The sequence below is a fragment of the Microtus pennsylvanicus genome, chromosome 8 (genome assembly GCF_037038515.1).
Source record: "Microtus pennsylvanicus isolate mMicPen1 chromosome 8, mMicPen1.hap1, whole genome shotgun sequence".
NCBI classification, from domain to species: Eukaryota; Metazoa; Chordata; class Mammalia; order Rodentia; family Cricetidae; genus Microtus; species Microtus pennsylvanicus.
Window position 1 is genome coordinate 74,311,228 of NC_134586.1, and position 18,699 is coordinate 74,329,926.

Consider the following 18,699-nt stretch of genomic DNA (forward strand, 5'->3'; position numbering starts at 1 on the left):
TCATAGCCTGGGAAAGCCTTATTGCTTTTAAAAATGAAAAGGGGGAGATGTGGGGAGCCGTTCCCACATACTCCATTGCAAGATGACGCTGACCATCAGCACCACCAAGCCAGTGCGCATGTGCATGGTAAATGACAGTTTACCTTGTCAAGCCAGTGCGCATGCACATAATAACTTTCCATCCCTTGCTCTTTGCCTCTCCCGTGGCGTCATAGGGTTTGACAGGCTGCAGCCAGTCAGAGTTTGACACGTCCGAGACGAGGACTGTTAAGCTATATAAGGGCCGGGTTTTCGACCCTTGAGGTCTTCGCTCTGTAAGCTTATGCTCTCCCTCTCAAGATGCATAAAGCTTTTCTGCAGAAGGATCCTGAGTGTGCCACGTCGTTCTTGCTGGCGAGACGGTAGCGCGGGACAGCTAAGGATGCCACTAGGCTCCTGACTCCACCTCTGAGTGCTGGGATTATACCATGCCCGATTTATATGATGCTGGGGATCAACTAAGGGCTTCATGAATTCTATCTAGGCAAGCACTTTCCTGACTGAGCCATGGCCCCAGATCCCTATTTATGATGTTTGATTTCTTGATTTTTATGACAATGAAAAAGAAGTCTATCTCTTTAGAGAAATGAGTTGAAATTTTGAGCATTTCCTAACCTAGAAAAGTAAGGTATTCTGGATGGGGCATCTAGCTGGAACTGCCAGTCAAAGGGTCTTGAAGGGAGACAACTGACATTCTTCTACAGTGTACTGTGTTGGTAGTTTAGACTTGGAAATCCAACTTTTACTTGTGATACTTTCAATTTATGATGGATTTATCATGACATAATCCCACAAACAGTGGGAAAGCATCTATTTTCTATTAGTATTTGAAAGTAAGGCACAATTTATCATAAAAAGATGTTAGTACTGGGAGCAATTTAGTATGAGTTTTCTTTTTTCCTTGCCATTTGGATTGAAGTTAACTAAGGATTTTAGAGGTGCCTATTGTGAAGATGTATTAGTGTAAATTGGTGTAATAAAAAGCGGAATGGCCAATAGCTAGGCAGGAGGTATAGGTGGGACTTCTGGGAAGAGAGAGAGAAACATTGTTTGAGCACCAAAAATGTTTTTTAAGTATGCGTGTGGGCAGCTTTGCTTGTGTACCATTACACTCATTGCCTGCAGAGGCAGGAAGGAACTGAATCCCCTGAAACAGTAGTTACGGATAGAAGTGGTGAACTGCCACATGGATGCCAGGAACTAAATCCAGGACTCCTGTAAGAGCAGCCAGTGCGCACAACCACTAAGCATTCTTCTAACACCTGAGGTTTTAATACACTGAAAACAAAAACCATGAGTTCAGTGATATTAAAAACATGGAAGAAAAATGGAAAGTCTTGCTCTCTCTGTTCCCCACTCCCCATCTCTGTCTGTCTCTGTCTGTCTGTCTCTCTCTCTCTCACACACAAACACCTCTAGTTAATAAATGTAGCATTAAGGTGAAATTATAAAGTGCCCACATGGCAGCTGTTTGATAACTGATTCAGAGAATCGTCACTGGCTGTTTAAGCACCTGGGACAAGGATCGTATACTCACAGGTTGCTTCTTAAACTACAGAGAGAGAAAGTGTCCCACAAAGGAGACTTGACAGATAGCACCTCACACAAATTTAGCATCACCAACAATAAAGCTGTACCACATGCATCCTGATGTGTACACGGGCAACACTCATATCTACCATGAAAGAGAATGAGGAACACTGCAAACCCGTTCATTTGTACCTTTCCAACATCAGTATCAGAAAGGGTGCCAGACCTGTGGGACAAGCCTGTAATCTTAGCTACTCCAGAGGCCAAGGCAGGAAGATTGAGTGTAAGGCTTCTTTGAGCCACACTGAGTTCGAGAGTAGCCCAGGAAACCTAGTGGGACTTATCTCAAAATTAAAAAATAAAGAGGGTTGAGGTGCAGCTCAGGGTACTTGCCTATTATGCCGAGGTCCTGAGTTCAAGCCTTAGCACCACACAAATCAACAAAAACAAAAGGACAGCAGTTTCTCCAGAGGACAGGATGAAAGGAGAGGAGACCAAACCCAATAAATGATTCTTCGCTGCAGTCACAGGGAACAAAGGTCATGGAGCAGATGTTACTGAGTATTCTATTTCAGGGGTGACAGTGATGTGGTGTCTGCAGAGAAAGCCCTTACTTATAGGGGACATACGGTGACAGATCAGGGCTAAAGCAGCACGATGATTCAGTTTATTTTCAACAGGTTCGGAGGGAAAAAGGAAAAATATTAAAATTGTAATAAAAAAGTGATAAAGTAGATGTAATAAAATACAAATATGGGGCATTAAGGAGAAATGGATATTTATTATATTATCTATAATCTCAGCTTTTCTCTAGCACTGAAACTTTTTTAAAGTCAGTTAAACATACAAGCTAGTCCTCGTATGACTAATAAGCCATAGTTGCTTTTATTTAGATGAATATTCTAAATAACAAATTGTAACACTTATTTAAAAACCCTATGACATGCTTTCCTGTCAAAGCTGCCTAGCGGTGATGATTCCACTACTCACAGCCAGTGGCAGCGGCAGGATTCCTGCCCTCTCCTTCCCCGTGGAATTAACACACCAGCAACACACCTACAAAAAGCAGTCGCTGTACCACAGCTTAACACTGGAAAACCTATAACCTTCTGGTTTTAAAATAATTTATTTCATAGATCTGCTTTAATTTCATGTCTCAGAGCATACATTATTTAACCAAGAGGTGCTGGACAAAGATTGTAAAAAGGGAGAAAACATTTAGAATAAGAAACCAGCTCAGTCCCACTAGATTTGACTCTGCCTTGTAAAGTCTTCCTAGGATAAATTTCTACTATACTTCTTTTGTGCTTACAAAAAACATTAACTTCTGAATTTCCAATGCTGGAAATAAATTTTTACAGTTTAGTATGCATTCAACTGACACACAGGCAACCAGATCAACTCTGCCATCAACATCAGCATAATGTGTACTTCCTGTCACTGCACTAACATTAAACTAAACTTCAAACCACAAAACTTGTGACTAACATTAAAAAGGCAAGCTGTAAGATACTCAAAGCTTATTAAAGACAAATTGCACATGGTTACGATGGGACATCATTTGACAACAACTGTTGTGCATATGGCTGCTTTTTCTTATACGAAGGCCAACGGCAAACAGGGCAACAGTGTCGGCCCCCAGCCAACCACATAACAATGCAATTCTGATGAAATACATGACCACAAGGTAACCCCATTAGCAAACATCCATTTTCAAAATTCTCAAGGCAAACAACACATTCAGTACAGTGCAGTGTACCAGCAGGCCAAGTTAACCAGTCCGGTTCCATATCTTCATTAGTGTTATGTGATCCATATGACCTCCCCTTCCTTTCACACGGGCTGGTCTGACAATATTTATTGGCACATGAACAAGCCCCAGCATCACAGTGAACCATGCTTTGTCTATCTTCACATACATTCTTACTACTAAAAGTGTCCATGTTGTCACTATCTGAGTCATTTTCAGTGTCCTGAGAACTCTCGGACATTTCTTCTTCAGACTGTACCCCAAGACATTTAAACTGCCACATTGGTAAGTTTTTAATATAATCAGTTGGTATCAGAGGATGAAGCCAAAGGTCAGGGAAAGCTAACCGTTCCAAGAATAAGTCAGGGTCTTCGTCCCAGTCAGAGTCTACAGGAAAGTTCTGAAGAGAAGCAATCGGGTGGAAGAGGTAGCTGGTGTACCAGTCCCACAGACTTGATAACCATTCCAAATTATTCGCATTAACTTCATCATTGTTGCTGCGCCGTCTCTTCTTCTCAAAGTAATCAATTAGCAAACCATGTCCAAGGTACGTACTGAGAAACAGGGCTGGGTGTGAAGAGTAAAACATCCAGTCTGCCCTTACCCATGAAGCCAGTGTGGTTGTATTAGAGTATCGCAATAATCTTAAGCTATATTCATAAAAGCTATCTAAGTAAGGGAGCTGTAGAAAGCCCAACACAGGTAGCCAGGAAATAATTAATAGGGAATTGTATGTCCCTAAAGTGCTTATGAGAACCACAAACCGCTTGATGGTTGCTCCTTGTGTAATAAATAAGTCCATCCAAGCCATAAGATTAACTAGAACCAAACTCAAAACAAACAGATCATTTACTTCAGGTTGTAATGAGCGCAAAAATGAATCCATGGCCTGGAGGGATATAAATTCACCTGTGTGGTTACCGTATCTGTAAATTCCTTCCGGAGTTCGAAGTATGTATGATGGCATGTTATAAACACCAATATCTGTCATATAACTCTTGTTGTCCCAATTTTCCACATTAACAAAAATAAACTCAACTCTTCCAGTAAATTTTATACTTAATGCAGAGAAGAAAGCTGGTGGTTGGTCAAGCTTTGCAAATAGGTATATTTTTATCCAGTACTGATCACTTTTATTCCATTCTTCTTTCAAATGTTCAACGCTATATATAGTTTTGATTCGAGAAGCTGCATGGGCAGTTATCCACTTAAAAATGTGTTCTACTTCAATCTTGCGTCCACTATACTCTTTAAGCATGACTTTTCCTTTAGATGTACTTGTCTGTGGGACAGACATAATGAGGGTGGAACGAACCCAGCCTCTTCTCCTGCAGTACCTGTAAGAGAGTAAACTGTAGTCAACAGCTGGGCTACTGCACAACTTACATCCTAACAGTTTCTTTAGGGCCTGAAAAGTCCCCTTTTACCCTCTTCTCAGATAACCTTCAAATAACCAGAGAGACCAATACTTGGTAATTGTGTCAGAACAAGCTAGTTTACTATAGTCTGCTCTGAGTATCTTTCTAGGAAAAGAAAAGGTTGTACAAAATAGAAGAATCAGTAAATACTTTAGCATCTCTTATGTGCTACTCATTACATAATAAGAACCAAAGATAATGGAAAGTAATTTCTGTTCATATAGAATTTAAAAAATCCTGTAAAGGATGCAAAACCAATATGAAAGATCAAAGAAAAGGGATATCAGCAGGGGTTTGAGCATGGGAAGATCTCAAGAAAGGTTTGGGAAATGAAATAAGCCTTGAAAGATGGTTGGACATTAAGTAGAGACAGAGAAGGATGAATGCTCCTACAAGCTGGGTGCCTGAGGTGGTGTAGAAAGAAACCCCACCTTGTGATTTCTCTTAAGTACTACCACACGGCCTGATGCCCACAGAGCAGCAGCACTATCGACTACAGAGTGACTGATCTTTCCACAAGCCAATCCAAGAGAGTTACTCCAAGTTCCATAGGTAGCTTTCTTCTCTCTTTAATGAAGACTCGAAGAAAAGGTTTACAGTATACAGACAAAGAGATGTGGCCCAAGAACGAGCCTCGTCCACCAGTGCAGTGACCACAGAAGAGCATAACTGCAATCAGCTCTTGGTTAAGGTTTCCGTGGATGCAGGGGACTCGACTCCTTTTGGTACCCAGCAAGCTCTCGTTAGGACATTTGTCCCTTCTGAAAACTAGGTGATGAGAAGTACTAAAAAGGAAACAGCTCCCGCATGACTGTGGATAGATGATAACTGGAAACATTTTCCTCCTCCTTCTTTTTTTTAAATAACACCTTCCTTGCCCCAAACTTGCCACGTGGAACTTTATGATACACAAAATTTATCTTGATAAAGGATTTTTTAAAAAATCTACCACATAAGCCGGGCGGTGATGGAGCACGCCTTTAATCCCAGCACTCGGGAGGCAGAGGCAGGAGGATCTCTGTGAGTTCGAGACCAGCCTGGTCTACAAGAGCTAGTTCCAGGACAGGCTCCAAAACCACAGAGAAACCCTGACTCGAAAAACCAAAAAAAAAAAAAAACAAAAAAAAAAAAAAACAAAACTACCACGTGGCTATGCTTCATTAGATTTAAAAACAGGTTCCACTTGGTTTCTTATGCTGCTACTCAGAAAACTGACAAAAGTCATAGATGCTCATTTTATTTACTAAGCACATGTTCATATTTATTAGGGTTAAATGAGTATGTTACACATTCATAGAATCAGAGAGGAAAGTCTAGTTGTGTGGCCTATGCTCTATAATGGTAAAATGACTAATTAATCTTAGGAACACTGTGGTCTAATGAAAGATAAATGAAGATGCTATGTTGACTTTCAAAGAGCAGGCCGCTGAGGACTCTGGGAAGCAATCTCAGTAACTCTGAATCACGGATCCTGACTCTCAGCTTCCTACTCCTTGATTCACTCCCTTACAATGCAGATTCCATCAACATGAAATGGTTTAAAAAACAACCTGCCTTAGACGTATTTCTACCCCTTAACTATATATTTATCCAATGTAAAATAGTTCAATGGTTAGAATCTGTTTTTGCCCTGGCCAAAAGCACAGTAGGTAAAATGCAGGTAGATGACGGCCTCCTTCAGATATTATCTAAGGAGCTTTCAGTGCAAGATACTTGTGATGACACATTTCTGTTCATTACATCTGCCTTTATTTTCATGTGTGTGTGAGTTTATGTGTATCACGTGTGCACAATATATCAGAGCCCCTGGCACTAGAGACAGATAGCTGGAAGCTATCTAGGTGCTGGGAACTGACTCCAGGTCCTCTGCAAGAGCAGAAAAATGTTAACTACTGAACCATCTCTCCAGTCCCACATCTCTACACTTGGTCATTATTTTTATCTTTTCTCCTATAACTACATTCATTTCTGATTTGTGTCATATATCAAATGATAATCTTTATGACACAGAGTCTTTCTTTGTAGAGCAGGCAAGGTTTTAGTTGATTCATTTCTTTCTTTTATGTTTTCTTTTCAGTTCAGAACTCATATTTTTAAGTTTTGTTATTCTGAAGAGAACTTAAGAGTACCCAACAGAAGAATATTCCCTATGTCACAACTTTAAAATTAAATCATATTTTCCAAGTTTGGGTAATAATTTCTAACACTTATAAATACTAGGTTACTAATATTCATTTTTCTAAATACTAATCTAAAGGTATCCAAATAAAGACCAGACTATATGCATATATTGTTTTAAGAATCTTATATTACCATGTATCAGCATAAAACCCTTTACATCCAATTCAAAAAGAACATTTTAAAGGTCAGAATAAATTCACTGATACTATCACAAAAACATTCTTCAATTTTGTTGTTGTTTTTTTGCAACAGTATTTCACTACACAGGTTGGCTTAGAACTTGAGATTCTCCTGTTTCTACCTCCCAATGGGAATACAGACACATACCACTTTGCCCAATTTATTAGTCACTTCTTTTGGCTATATAAAAAATTTTGATTTTTTTTTCACCAGTGCCCACATAGTGTGGCCCACAGCTGCCTATTACTTCAGACTCAGGAGATCCTACACCATCTTTTGAACACCAACAGCACCTGCACTCATACATGTTCTTCTACATACACACACGTTCCTCTATACCTATATATGTTCCTCTAAATATAATCTAAATTTTTTAAATTTAAAAAATGGAATAACAGGACAAAAATGAATGTAATAATACACTGAATATTGACGATGATGACAAACCAAACCACCTCATCTAAGAAAATGTGAAGAAAAAGAAAACAGTGAAGGGTAGAAAAGTTAGAAAGTATATGTGACATTAGGGAGAAGGGCATGCCTAGGGACAGTTGTAGAAGAGAAGGAAAGTGACTAAGGAAATGCAAACTCGAGGTCAGAAGTACGAAAGTGGTAGTGCATGCCTGCAATTCCAGCCCTTGACTGAGGAAGGGCTACAGTGAGTTCAAAGTCAGTCTGAGCTGCAGATGAGAACAGTGATGTCACCCACACCGTCTATCTGCAAGAGGATACTGAAACAAAAGGTCTACAGACCATTTTAAGGGATCGCTCAGAAAGTCAACAAACAGCAGCTTATGCAAAACTACAGACATCTTAGTAACTAGCTGTACACTAAACATAAAATTAGTTTTCTGTTCAGGTGGGTTTCTGGTAGTATTGTCTTTATTAAGCAAGAAAGATTCCAATCCACTTACCTGGGATCACTAGAACAGTTAAAAGTGCCTGTTCGTATTCCAAATCTTGACACCTTTTTTACCATTTTCTCCCAGTGGATTTTACCCACCAAAGGACTTCTGTCATTTGCTATGACCTATTTCCCAAAAGAGAAAGAAAGGGGAAAAAGTGAAATTTAATTAGCTAAACCCAATCATTCATATCTACAGCAAAAATCCTCTTTCTCGTTCTGGTTTAACTGAATTACTTCATTGTTACTACACTTCCCTTTAAATTTTAATTTACTGTTATTAGTGTATATAGCGTGAGTGCCACAGCACCCGTGTGGAGAGCAGAGCACAGCTCTCGGCAGTCAGTTATCTCCTGCTGTGCCGGTCCTGAGGACGGGACTCAGGTCAGCAGGCTCCTGCAGCAAGCACCTTTACCTGCTGAGCCACCTTACTGGCTCTCACTTACAGAGCTAAAACTGTCCAACTAGAAAAATACACAAGTGCAGGGTGTTAAACCCCAAGCTCTAGGAGTAATAGGAGTCAAAAACTTTTGAAAAATCTAGCCATATTCTCTACCACGTGACCTAGTCTCTAGGATTATGTTACAGAGATAGAAAATGGCCCTGAAATCAATTTCTCCTTGAAAATAATGTTTTAAAAAAACAAATAAAGCTTATAAAAATTATCATATGTGGACTTAACCAGTTCAAACTTCACATTTTTCCAAGTTTACTTTTATAGCCAAGAATCAAACATGTTTTCTATTTAACTATGCTTTGACTAGATCAATGCTACTCTTAGGACTTTTCCCTCAGCAACTCTGAAAGGCTCTAGGAAAAGGAACGGTCATAATGAACTTGACAATCATAAACTTCTACAACAATTGTGTAAATACTCCTCAAACACAATTAGGTCTCAGAGAAAGAGATTATTTTTTTAAAGAAAGGAAAAAAATCTAAATTGACTTTCAAAACGTTAATAGCTTCTCTATTTATGTCAATTTAGTAGTTAGTATCTCTTCTCTTTATCCTTTGATCTTCCTGACTTAATGGAGGCAGAGTCTCACTGAAGATAGCAATAAAAATTTTTAAATATAAAAGAAAATACAATTAATTGGAAAACCAAAAAAAATCTAAAGTTTTTATGAGACATCTAAATTTAAATACAGCATATATATAGGCCTAAGCTGTTTTCATAAATGCCATCTTTACTAACACTACTCAATTTAATATTACAACACAATACTCTGGGACCTCTAATCTTTCTGGCAGGAAGAACCAATTCCATAATCAAAAATCCTCCAGGAAGTGAAACTCCAGGCATATGTTTGAACTGAGTACCAGCAGTCAATTCCCTGGGAGAGGCAAGGGGTGGTACAGCTACCTAATATGTGGCCTTTCTCCTGGGAAGTCTAAAGTGTCAGGGGCATCACAGGCTGAGGGCACATGAAGTGAAAATGGAAGTCTCCTTTCTGTGCTACCAGATCACTACAGTACCTCCACAATGTCATGGACACTGCTGTTCTAACCCTATGGAAATGTACATGTAAATGTAACATTATATAACATACATTTGATACTCAATACGCATACAGATCAGAGAATTAAGCAAATGGTTTGATAGTGTTTTTAATGAAAATAGATGGTCTTACTGAGGGAGAGATGAGTTCACCCATTCTTAGATGACTGAGGACATGGGCATTTTAAGGAGGTTCAGGTTAATCACATTACCTAAGATGATATTTAATATTTACCTTTTCTCTGGTCCAAAGCTATATGCAAAGGTTTACCTGGTGAATCAGGGCAGTCAGGCATAGTGTGCCTACTTCCTGATTCCTTGTGTGTGTGTGTGTGTGTGTGTGTGGTGGGGTTCAGGAGGTGCAACATAGGACACTAAGGACATACCAGGCAAATGTTCCACCACTCAGTGGCATACCCAGCCAAAGGAAGTGTTACTTTTCTTTCCTTACACTTCTCAAGAGTGAATAGTAGTTCTCTTGACCCCGGAATGTAATTTTCAGATTTCTCAGGAGACAGACAGGTAGGTCTCTGTGAGTCTAAAGTATACTCTCTTGTTCTTTGTGTTCTCTCTTACTCCCTGGATTTTGCACTCCCCTTTTTCTCTGCTCCTCCTTTTCTCTCCCTTTTAAAATAACTCTCTTTCTCGAACATTTTTCCATTTCTTGACTAAAGCTATAAAATAAGTGAGTCACTTTAAGCCTGTGTTGGCAACAACATCACTCCAAGGAGCTGAGAGCTTGCTTCTGTCAATGCAGCACGGCTCTAAGTCTCCGGGCAGCTTTGAGAGAAGACCCAGTTGCTCACTGTGGAAGTGCCGTGTAGACTCATGACAAGCATTCTTGTGTTAGGAGGGAGAGAGGGCTGTTCCCGGACACATCTAGGCTCTGGCAGGGAAAGCAGGAGTGAGTGAGTTGAGTTGGGAACACAGCTGATGAGCTACATGACAATGTTCAACCCTGGGGCCTTATTTACTCAGCAATCTGTTCTAGCATCTGCTCTGGAAGTGTTTAAGGATCCCCAACTGAGAGAGCAGTACAAAAATGTAAGTCATCTAAGCTTTTAATGAAATCATTTTATATAACTCTGTCACTACAGCTATACAATTAGAAATTACTTTGCTAAAATCCTATACAGTTATGTTAGTCAACTGAAAGTTTTTCATACATTAACTTTAAAGAAGGGTCAGTGATGGACAAAAGCTAAAACTGAATAGCATTTTAATTAACTAATTTTGCCGGGCGATGGTGGCGCACGCCTTTAATCCCAGCACTCGGGAGACAGAGGCAGGCGGATCTCTGTGAGTTCGAGACCAGCCTGGTCTACAGAGCTAGTTCCAGGACAGGCTCCAAAGCCACAGAGAAACCCTGTCTCGAAAAAACAAAAAACAAAAAAATAAAAAAAATAATTAACTAATTTTTAAGTATTCACCCTGTTACCATTTCTCTAATTTCTGGCTAAAATCAAGTGTACTATTCTCATTGGCTTAAATTATGGGTAAAGACAAACTTTTTCACCAACATAAAACACAAGTGGCTGGCTTGTATTATGCTTATGCTTATATTTTGCTCTGTAGTAGCCCAATAAAAGGATGAATAAATTAGAAATGCCCTAAACAAAACTCTTATCTAAGAGCAAAGATAAACAAGTTTAAAATCAGGTTCCAGCCAAACAGGAAATGCATTAGCATAATACTTCAGTAAATAATGCCCAAAGCTTTCCAGTTCTTTAAGTCATAAAGATTTTTTTCACTGCTGTGCAGCTTCAGTGACTTTAAGCTCATTAAGTGGGACATCCAATAGGGAACAAGCAGATATATCCCTTTTTGAATCATGACAAAAGTCAAAACAAAGAAATAAAAATGTTAGAGAACAACTCCATAAAAGCCACTCACTATATAACTCTTCCATTCAAAAGCCTTTGCCATTTGTGTCTCTGACCAGCAACATTTTGAAACAAAATAATCATCTTCTAATTTTGTTGCCAAGAAGACTAGCCAGTTGTAGAATCAAAGAATCCACAAAATTGGGAAATAAATGGCTAATGAGAGACAGGAATTTAGGTTAGGGACAAAGCAGGAAATTGTAACTTTGTACCAACTGTGCCACAAAGAAAGGACTTGATTCTGTGCGCATTACACAGTACATATTATTGGTAAAGCTGTCACATAGATTTTGCTACATTTAAAAATGAAAATTAGTTCTTGTGATGGTTGGTGGAAGGAGAGAACCAACTCCTACAAATTGCCCTCGATCTCAGTAAGTGCTTCTCACCACAAAAGATAGATGTAATTTTAAAAAGTGGGAGAAGACGGGATCAAATGGCTTAGTGGGTAAAAGCATTTGTCTGGCAAGCCTGGTGACCTGAGTTTGATTGCCAGATCCACGTAAAGGAAGGGAGAATCAACTCTGCAAAGCAGTCCTTTGTGGTCACACAGTGGGCATTCCCTCCCACACTGCTGCTGCCATGCTCCCCTCCATGATGGAGATCCTCACACAGGGAGCCCAGCTAGATCTTTCCTTCCTACACTGCTGCCACCAGGTATCCTGGCCAGCAACAGGAAAAGCAATACAGTTCCAGTCTCCACACACACAAGAGGATTGAGGAAGCACATGGAATCGAGCTCAACAAGCTGAAGACAGAAGTGGCCAGGGTCAACGCAGTACAGTCTATGAGAATACTCCTCATTAAAAAAGGAAAAAACAAACACACAAACACAAGCGTCTTTTACAATACCTAACATGGAGACTAACATGATGGCTGACACCTATAATCCAGCACTCGGAAAGATGAGGCAGGAAGGCTGCTAATGCTTGGACTACAAAGTGGGAACCTGCCTCAAAACAGACGACAACAACAGAAAACAAAGACAGAAGCAAAAAAGAACCGCAATTCAAGCTGTAGAAAACGTATTCCTGAAAGCTGTCCTTTGAAAAGACTGGATTAATATGACCTGGCAGAAGAACGACAACCGACCAAGAGAACATTTTCTTTCTCTTCCTAGAAGATACTTTAAATTTTTTAAGTATAGTTTAAAACACTAAAGAAATCAAAACCCAAAAATAACTATGAAGCTTACAGGAGGTGCCCAGCCAATAAGCTTAGCAGGTCAGCTCCCAGGGCCAACGGCAGGTCTCAGCTGTCCTAACAGACCAGATGAGCCATCTGACAGACGTCAGTCACTGGCCAAAACGAACACAAGTCAGACACTGGAAATTAGTGCAAACTTTGATTTGACTGCTGGAGAACTGTGTCCTATTGCCCTGTTTCTTTATAAAGAACCCATATAAACACATCCCATTGTTCTTAGGAGGTGCTTTTCAACTGTGAATATCCTTTAAAACACTTTGGGAGAAGGCAAGGCAGAGACTAGAAGCTATAATGGCCACCTTGTAAAAAAAATTCCTCATTATTCTGTTTCCTTAGCCTGCTTCTTTTCCTTTTTATAACTTTCAACTTACTGGTGTTGTATTAAATATTAATTTATTTGGTGTCTGATTCTCACAGCTGGAATGTGAGCTGTCTGAGCATAGATAGCCCTCGGTATCTTCCTGCTGTATCTCCATGTCCTAGAACAGGGCCTTGCATAGCCATTTATACTGAATAAAGGGGCTAACTTTGTCATATACTAAGGAATTTAATCCATATATATTTATCTTCAGTAAGACATCAAAAAGTAGATAATTGGGGCTGGAAAAACGGGTCTGTGGGTAAGAGTATTGGCTGCTCTACCTGTGTTGATTCCCAGCACCACATGGCAGCTAACAACCATCTGTAACACTAACTCCAGGGGCTCTGACACCCTCTTCTGGCCTCTGTGAGCATCAGGCATGCACATGGTGCCCAGATATAAATGGGGCAAAACACCGATATATATGAGATAAAAATAAATCTTTTTTTTTTAAAAAAAGATAACTTAAAAGTGAAAAATAGATTGCTAACTAGTCAATCAGATATTCCCTTGATTTACAGGCGGATCCTGGATTTCAAAGCAATTCCTAGGCCCCTGTCATGACTCTTCTGAGTTCCATAAGTGTATAGTGCCTTCTTCCCCATTCATTTGCAGAGAATCAATTCATGTGAGTGATAAGCATTTAGGCCATAAATACATAGTGATGGGACTGGCTATTCAATTCTACCTTGTTAAAAGATCTAAAATTATCAAAACCAATAAATCTTCCTTGACCTGTTAGGAATAAGTACCGGGAGAAGAAATAGAATAACACTTTCTTAAAGCTTTAAAGAGATGGATGATTTTTTTTTCTTTCAATATTGGACATCACATCCAGGGCTTCCTGCATGCTAAGCACATGTTCTATCACTGAGCTATGTTCTCAACTCTTTCATCGTATTTCTTAAGTTAATGAAGTAAGACAGAAGTGAACTAGAATTGACTGCACAGTGAAGGGACCCTCTCAGGTTCCACCTCTGCTGATTATGAGAAGGCAAAAGTCAGTGCAGTAGGAATGTACTATACAGGGAAAGCCAAGGGCTTCCAGAGAAATCTCCACAATTACCAAAGCTCACCTTTTCGGTGCACTGGATGGCAGCGTCATTCCATCCTCTTTAAATGCCTATGTACTTGAGGCCAGACACAGAGAAAATCTAGCTATTTCCAATCATACTGCAAGCCAATGACAACACTGGGCCTCCAATTAAGGTTTCGGAATTCAAATCTTATTTTAAAACCAAACCTTGCAGTCTTTGTTCTCAGAAAGCAATATGAAGAAGCTAATTTCATTTTCGCACCCTAAATCAGAATTTGTCAACAGCAAAGTGAAAGCTCAAATGCACTGAAGAAGGGAGGGATCTCTATGAACTGTCGGTGGCTAAATAAAATCCAGTCTGAAAAGAGAAAAAAAATCAGAGGATGTGAGATCTGAGTCTAGTTCAAGTCCCAGGACTTGAAGAAACCACGTCCCATCTTAGTGCTTCAGAAAGGGTTAGCCGGCTAGGACTTGTGAGTCTCAGCCATCCACACTACCTTCTTCATTTATGCTCATTCAGGCCTCTAGTCTACTTGTTGTGTACTGTAAGTGAATGCAGATTTTAAAAATTAAGTGGTGCTTTCTTCTAAGCAACATTTAGGATAACATTACATGCTCAATATCACATAATTATTCTATTTACATGGTTACATTAATGTGCATCCAGTTATCCTAAACCATGTCATGGAAAGCACAAAAGATAATTTTTAAAGCCCTTTACAATTTGAAATTTCTAATATACTAATCAAATCTCACAGTCTTGATATCATAAAAACAATCTCATCATCATAAACAAAATAATGCATGCTCCCCAGCTCCCCAGTACAGTCAAGTTGTCTACTTAGCTGAGCTGTTGATTCGGGGCTGGTTAGCAGAGCTGCCATTCAAAGTGGGTTACTTTGCTAATGCACAGATTTATTTGCCTTTGTGTTCTTCCCTTACATATTAAAATACTGTGGACTAATAAACTCAAAACTAGAGTTAAAGATCATAAAAAATAGTGCACACTTTTAAATAAAAGGAACTGGAGAAATGGTTCAGCAGTTAAGGGCAGTGGCGGCTCTTCCAGAGGTCCTGGATTCAATTCCCAGTACCCACATGGCAACTCACAACTGTCTGTAGTTCCAGTTCCAGGGCATGTGACACCCTCACAAGACAAGCAGGCAAACCATCAATGCACATCAAATAAAAATAAAAAGCCAGGTGGCAGTGGAGCATATCTTTAATCCAGCACTTGGGAGGCAGAGACAGGCGGATCTCTGTGGATTTGAGGCCAGCCTGCTCTACAAGAGCTAGTTCCAGGACAGGTTCCAAAGCTACAGAGAGAAACCCTGTCTGGAAAAAATAAATAAATCATTTAAATTTTTTTTTAAAAAAAGGAACATATGTGTTAATATACATTTCTTTTTGCTGGTTCTCAAAACAATTCCCTTTCTCCACTCTTTCCTATTCCACTCTTGAATTTTTACTGTTTTTCAAAGTTAGGGTCTCACGTATTCTTGAATCCGTGGCCTTGATTTCACTAAGCAGCTGAGGAAGACCTTGAGCTTCTGGGTCCCCTGCTTCCACCTCCTGCACGCTGGCTGGCTTTTCAGGGGTGCACCACCACGCCTGGTCTAAGTGGTGTCAGGCATCATCACACACAGCAGTGCGCTACCAAATGAGCTGCACCTCCTGCCCTGGCTTTCATTACTATGGTTTGAAAAACCCTAAGAGAACTGAGTTTTGCCTAGGAAGCCTGACACAACAGAAGTGTCAGTCAGTGGTAAATACTAGTTAGTAGAAATACAGTGCTCAAGTATTATTGCTCTTTCTACCTGAACAAGCCAGATGCCATCTTTTGTGTCTTCCACAAGCTCATAGAAGTGCATTTCACCACTGAAATTGGTACTAGAAACTGACTCAGATGCCTCTTCTTCCTTAAGAGCAGAATAGAGTTCACCCTCCATCAGGTCACCTGAAGAAAACAAAAAACTTGGTAAGATTTAAAAAAATCCGATGTTCCCAACTTCAATGATTAATTTCATTTTATATCATAAATAGCCATATTATAATATGCTCATTCTATGGGGAAAAAGAATAGCACCTGAATACAAGATTCATTCATCAGCAAAGAGTGAAGACATAAAACCTATCTCTTATAGTACAGTTTATACTCTCTCTAATGGAGTCATCATATAGCCTGTTAATAAATTACCAATTTATACCAATCCAGAAAAAAAATCAAACTAGTAATCATGTAATTTTATGTAAGCCTGCATTTTTCAACAGCCTGGTTTATGTGTTCTGACTCAAAAGATTTAGAAGTAGATTGACAGAACTTGCCATCAGCCTGCCTAAAATAGCAACAAGGTTTTTATGTGAGTGGGAGATAGAACATTTACCTATCAGAACAAACCCCACATTCATATACAAGTTTACAGTGTAAACTTGGATCCTGTATCATAAAATATAAAAACCAAACCACTCACGCCACATTATTTAACTTTTGCCGTAAATATGACGTAGTGACTCAGTAACCCCATTCCACTCCAGAAGCAAAGCCACCCACAACAAACATTTGGGTTTACAGGCGACTCGCCATTCCAAGACTTTTTGTTGTTATGCTGTAACGCGTGTGATCTGGATCACACTTCAGCTGTCTATTCTTCAGGCTATATGTAGATTCCTTGTACATTCCACATGACAATTACAAGTTCAAAAGGCAGCAAATACCTAACATAGAAACTCCCAGGGGGAAAAGTGTGCTCAAACAACTCTATGAGGTAATAACTTTAGCCAACCCACTTCCCTCCCCCAACAACCAATGGCGGCACAGAGGCAGCCAACAAGGACGACAGGAATACACAAGTTGGAAAATGCGGCCCTTCTGGAAAGGATTCCTTCCCTCTACCCCGTCCCGTCCGTGAGCTGTTCCTGGAACTCATGCTATAATCCACAAGTGTTGGCCTGCTGTAGTTTGCATTCTTGCCTATCACACTATAGGTCTAGACAGTACTAAATAAGGAAAAAAATTATCTTGTAAAAGGCCCAGCTGAGAGATACTCCTGAAACGACGAAAAAGATAGTCAGCAGTTTCAAACGCTTCCTACAGCAATTCAGAATGCCTCTCTCAACTTACATGCCTCTCTCAGGATTACTACCTAAACAAAGAGGCATTTTTCTTTGTACAGCAGTGAATCAAATTAACTGTATTTCCCTACCCAATCCTAAACCCCAAATTGTTGGCTAATGGAAATATATTTGTTAAGGCATTAAATATTCTTTCAGCGTTTTTATCAGTTCTCTTCCTCAACCCATTACGTGACGCAGGGATGCCTGTGACACATGACAAGAAAGGTATACATTCAAAATTCAAAAATAAAAATTGCAATCCTGCAAGAAAATATGAACTCCAAAGAAGGCCGGCAGTCACACAAAATGTTCACTTCATTTAAAGCATAAAGAGAAAATCTGCACCTTGCAAACCTTAGCCAACACATCATTTACATGCAAATCTTAGGTCCACGTGCCTCTTTGTTATTATTTTAATGATGTTTTACCTTCCCGGTAGCTTGTTTTTACTATGGAGGCAGATGCTGCTATATACAGCTACATTTTGGAGTTTTTCCTTTCCCTATATTTTAATCAATTTCAACTGACGTTCTTGAATCCTGGAATAAATCAATTTAACACTTTTTTTACAACCTACATTTTCAAACTGTCATTTCCAAAGAACCTTACAAACACACCAAGACACCTAGTAGGCCCCCTTTTCAAAGCCCGGATTTACATATTCGTAGAAAACGTGGTCAAAGAAGACCTGGACAGCTCTCGGGAGCAGTGTGCTTGACCATTCCGGGGGCCGCCTCATTCGGAGGTGGGGGGGGGGGGGGAGAGCCAGGACAGTGGAGGCGACCTCGGGGAGCCCGGCACTTGCCTGACTTCTCCACCAGCTCCCGAACATCTTTCTTCTCGGGCAACCCGGAATAGCCCAAACCTCGACACTCCAGAATGGTCTTCAGCTTCTTGAAGCTCAATGCCACTGGATCCACCAGCTGGGTAGCAAAGATGCCGGTCTCATACCACACAATGGCCTCAAAAAACCTGGCCAGGACGAACAGAACCAGGAAATACAGGAGCAAGAAAAACAGCTTCAGCCACATCTTCGCCCTCTTGGCGTCGCCGGGAGCCGGGACGCCGTGGACAGGGGAGGGGGTCGAGCGCGGGGCGACGCAGCGCAGCCTGGACGAGGGCAGCTGGGGCACGCGGCGGTGGCGGTCACCGGCGGGCCATCCCCGCGGGGAGGCAGGTGGATGGCGGCGTGCGTGCGGCTGAGGGGACCGGCAGGGCACGGGCGCTGTCCTTGCGGTCAAGAGCTGAGAAAAGGAGCAGGGGGGACGCTCAAAAGTACCCCACCCATCGAGCAGCGGACGGCTGGGAGCGGGCAAGAGCCTACCAGGGGTGACCCCGGCGGCAGAGCCCGAGCCGGCGGCGGCTCCGAGAGACAGCGGGCGGGCGGAGGGCGGTTGGGGCCAGGCTGCGTGGCCCCGGTCGGGAGGGCGCGGCGCTCGGCTAGGCCAGGCCCGGGGCCCGGCGCGCCCAGAGCGGGGAGGAGCGGCCGCCGCAGTGGCGCGCCGAACGCCCAGGCTTCAGGCACCGGCGGCCGCCCAGGCCCGTCAGGGGCTCCGGGTTCCCAGGCGGCGCCTCTTAGGCCCGTGGCCCGCGAGGAGG

General features: G+C 41.1%; 1 protein-coding gene across 1 annotated transcript; it reads right to left on the reverse strand.

Moving 5' to 3' along the window:
• Positions 1 to 2,676: 2,676 nt before the first annotated feature.
• On the reverse strand, positions 2,677 to 18,131 carry Rnf103 (ring finger protein 103). The gene is made up of 4 exons (XM_075983865.1): positions 17,906 to 18,131; positions 15,804 to 15,943; positions 8,013 to 8,128; positions 2,677 to 4,656 (listed from the first exon to the last, which is right to left on the reverse strand). Exons 1-4 carry the CDS (start codon positions 18,129 to 18,131, stop codon positions 3,114 to 3,116), a joined length of 2,025 nt encoding a protein of 674 aa, XP_075839980.1. The 3' UTR covers positions 2,677 to 3,113.
• Between the last annotated feature and the right edge of the window lie 568 nt (positions 18,132 to 18,699).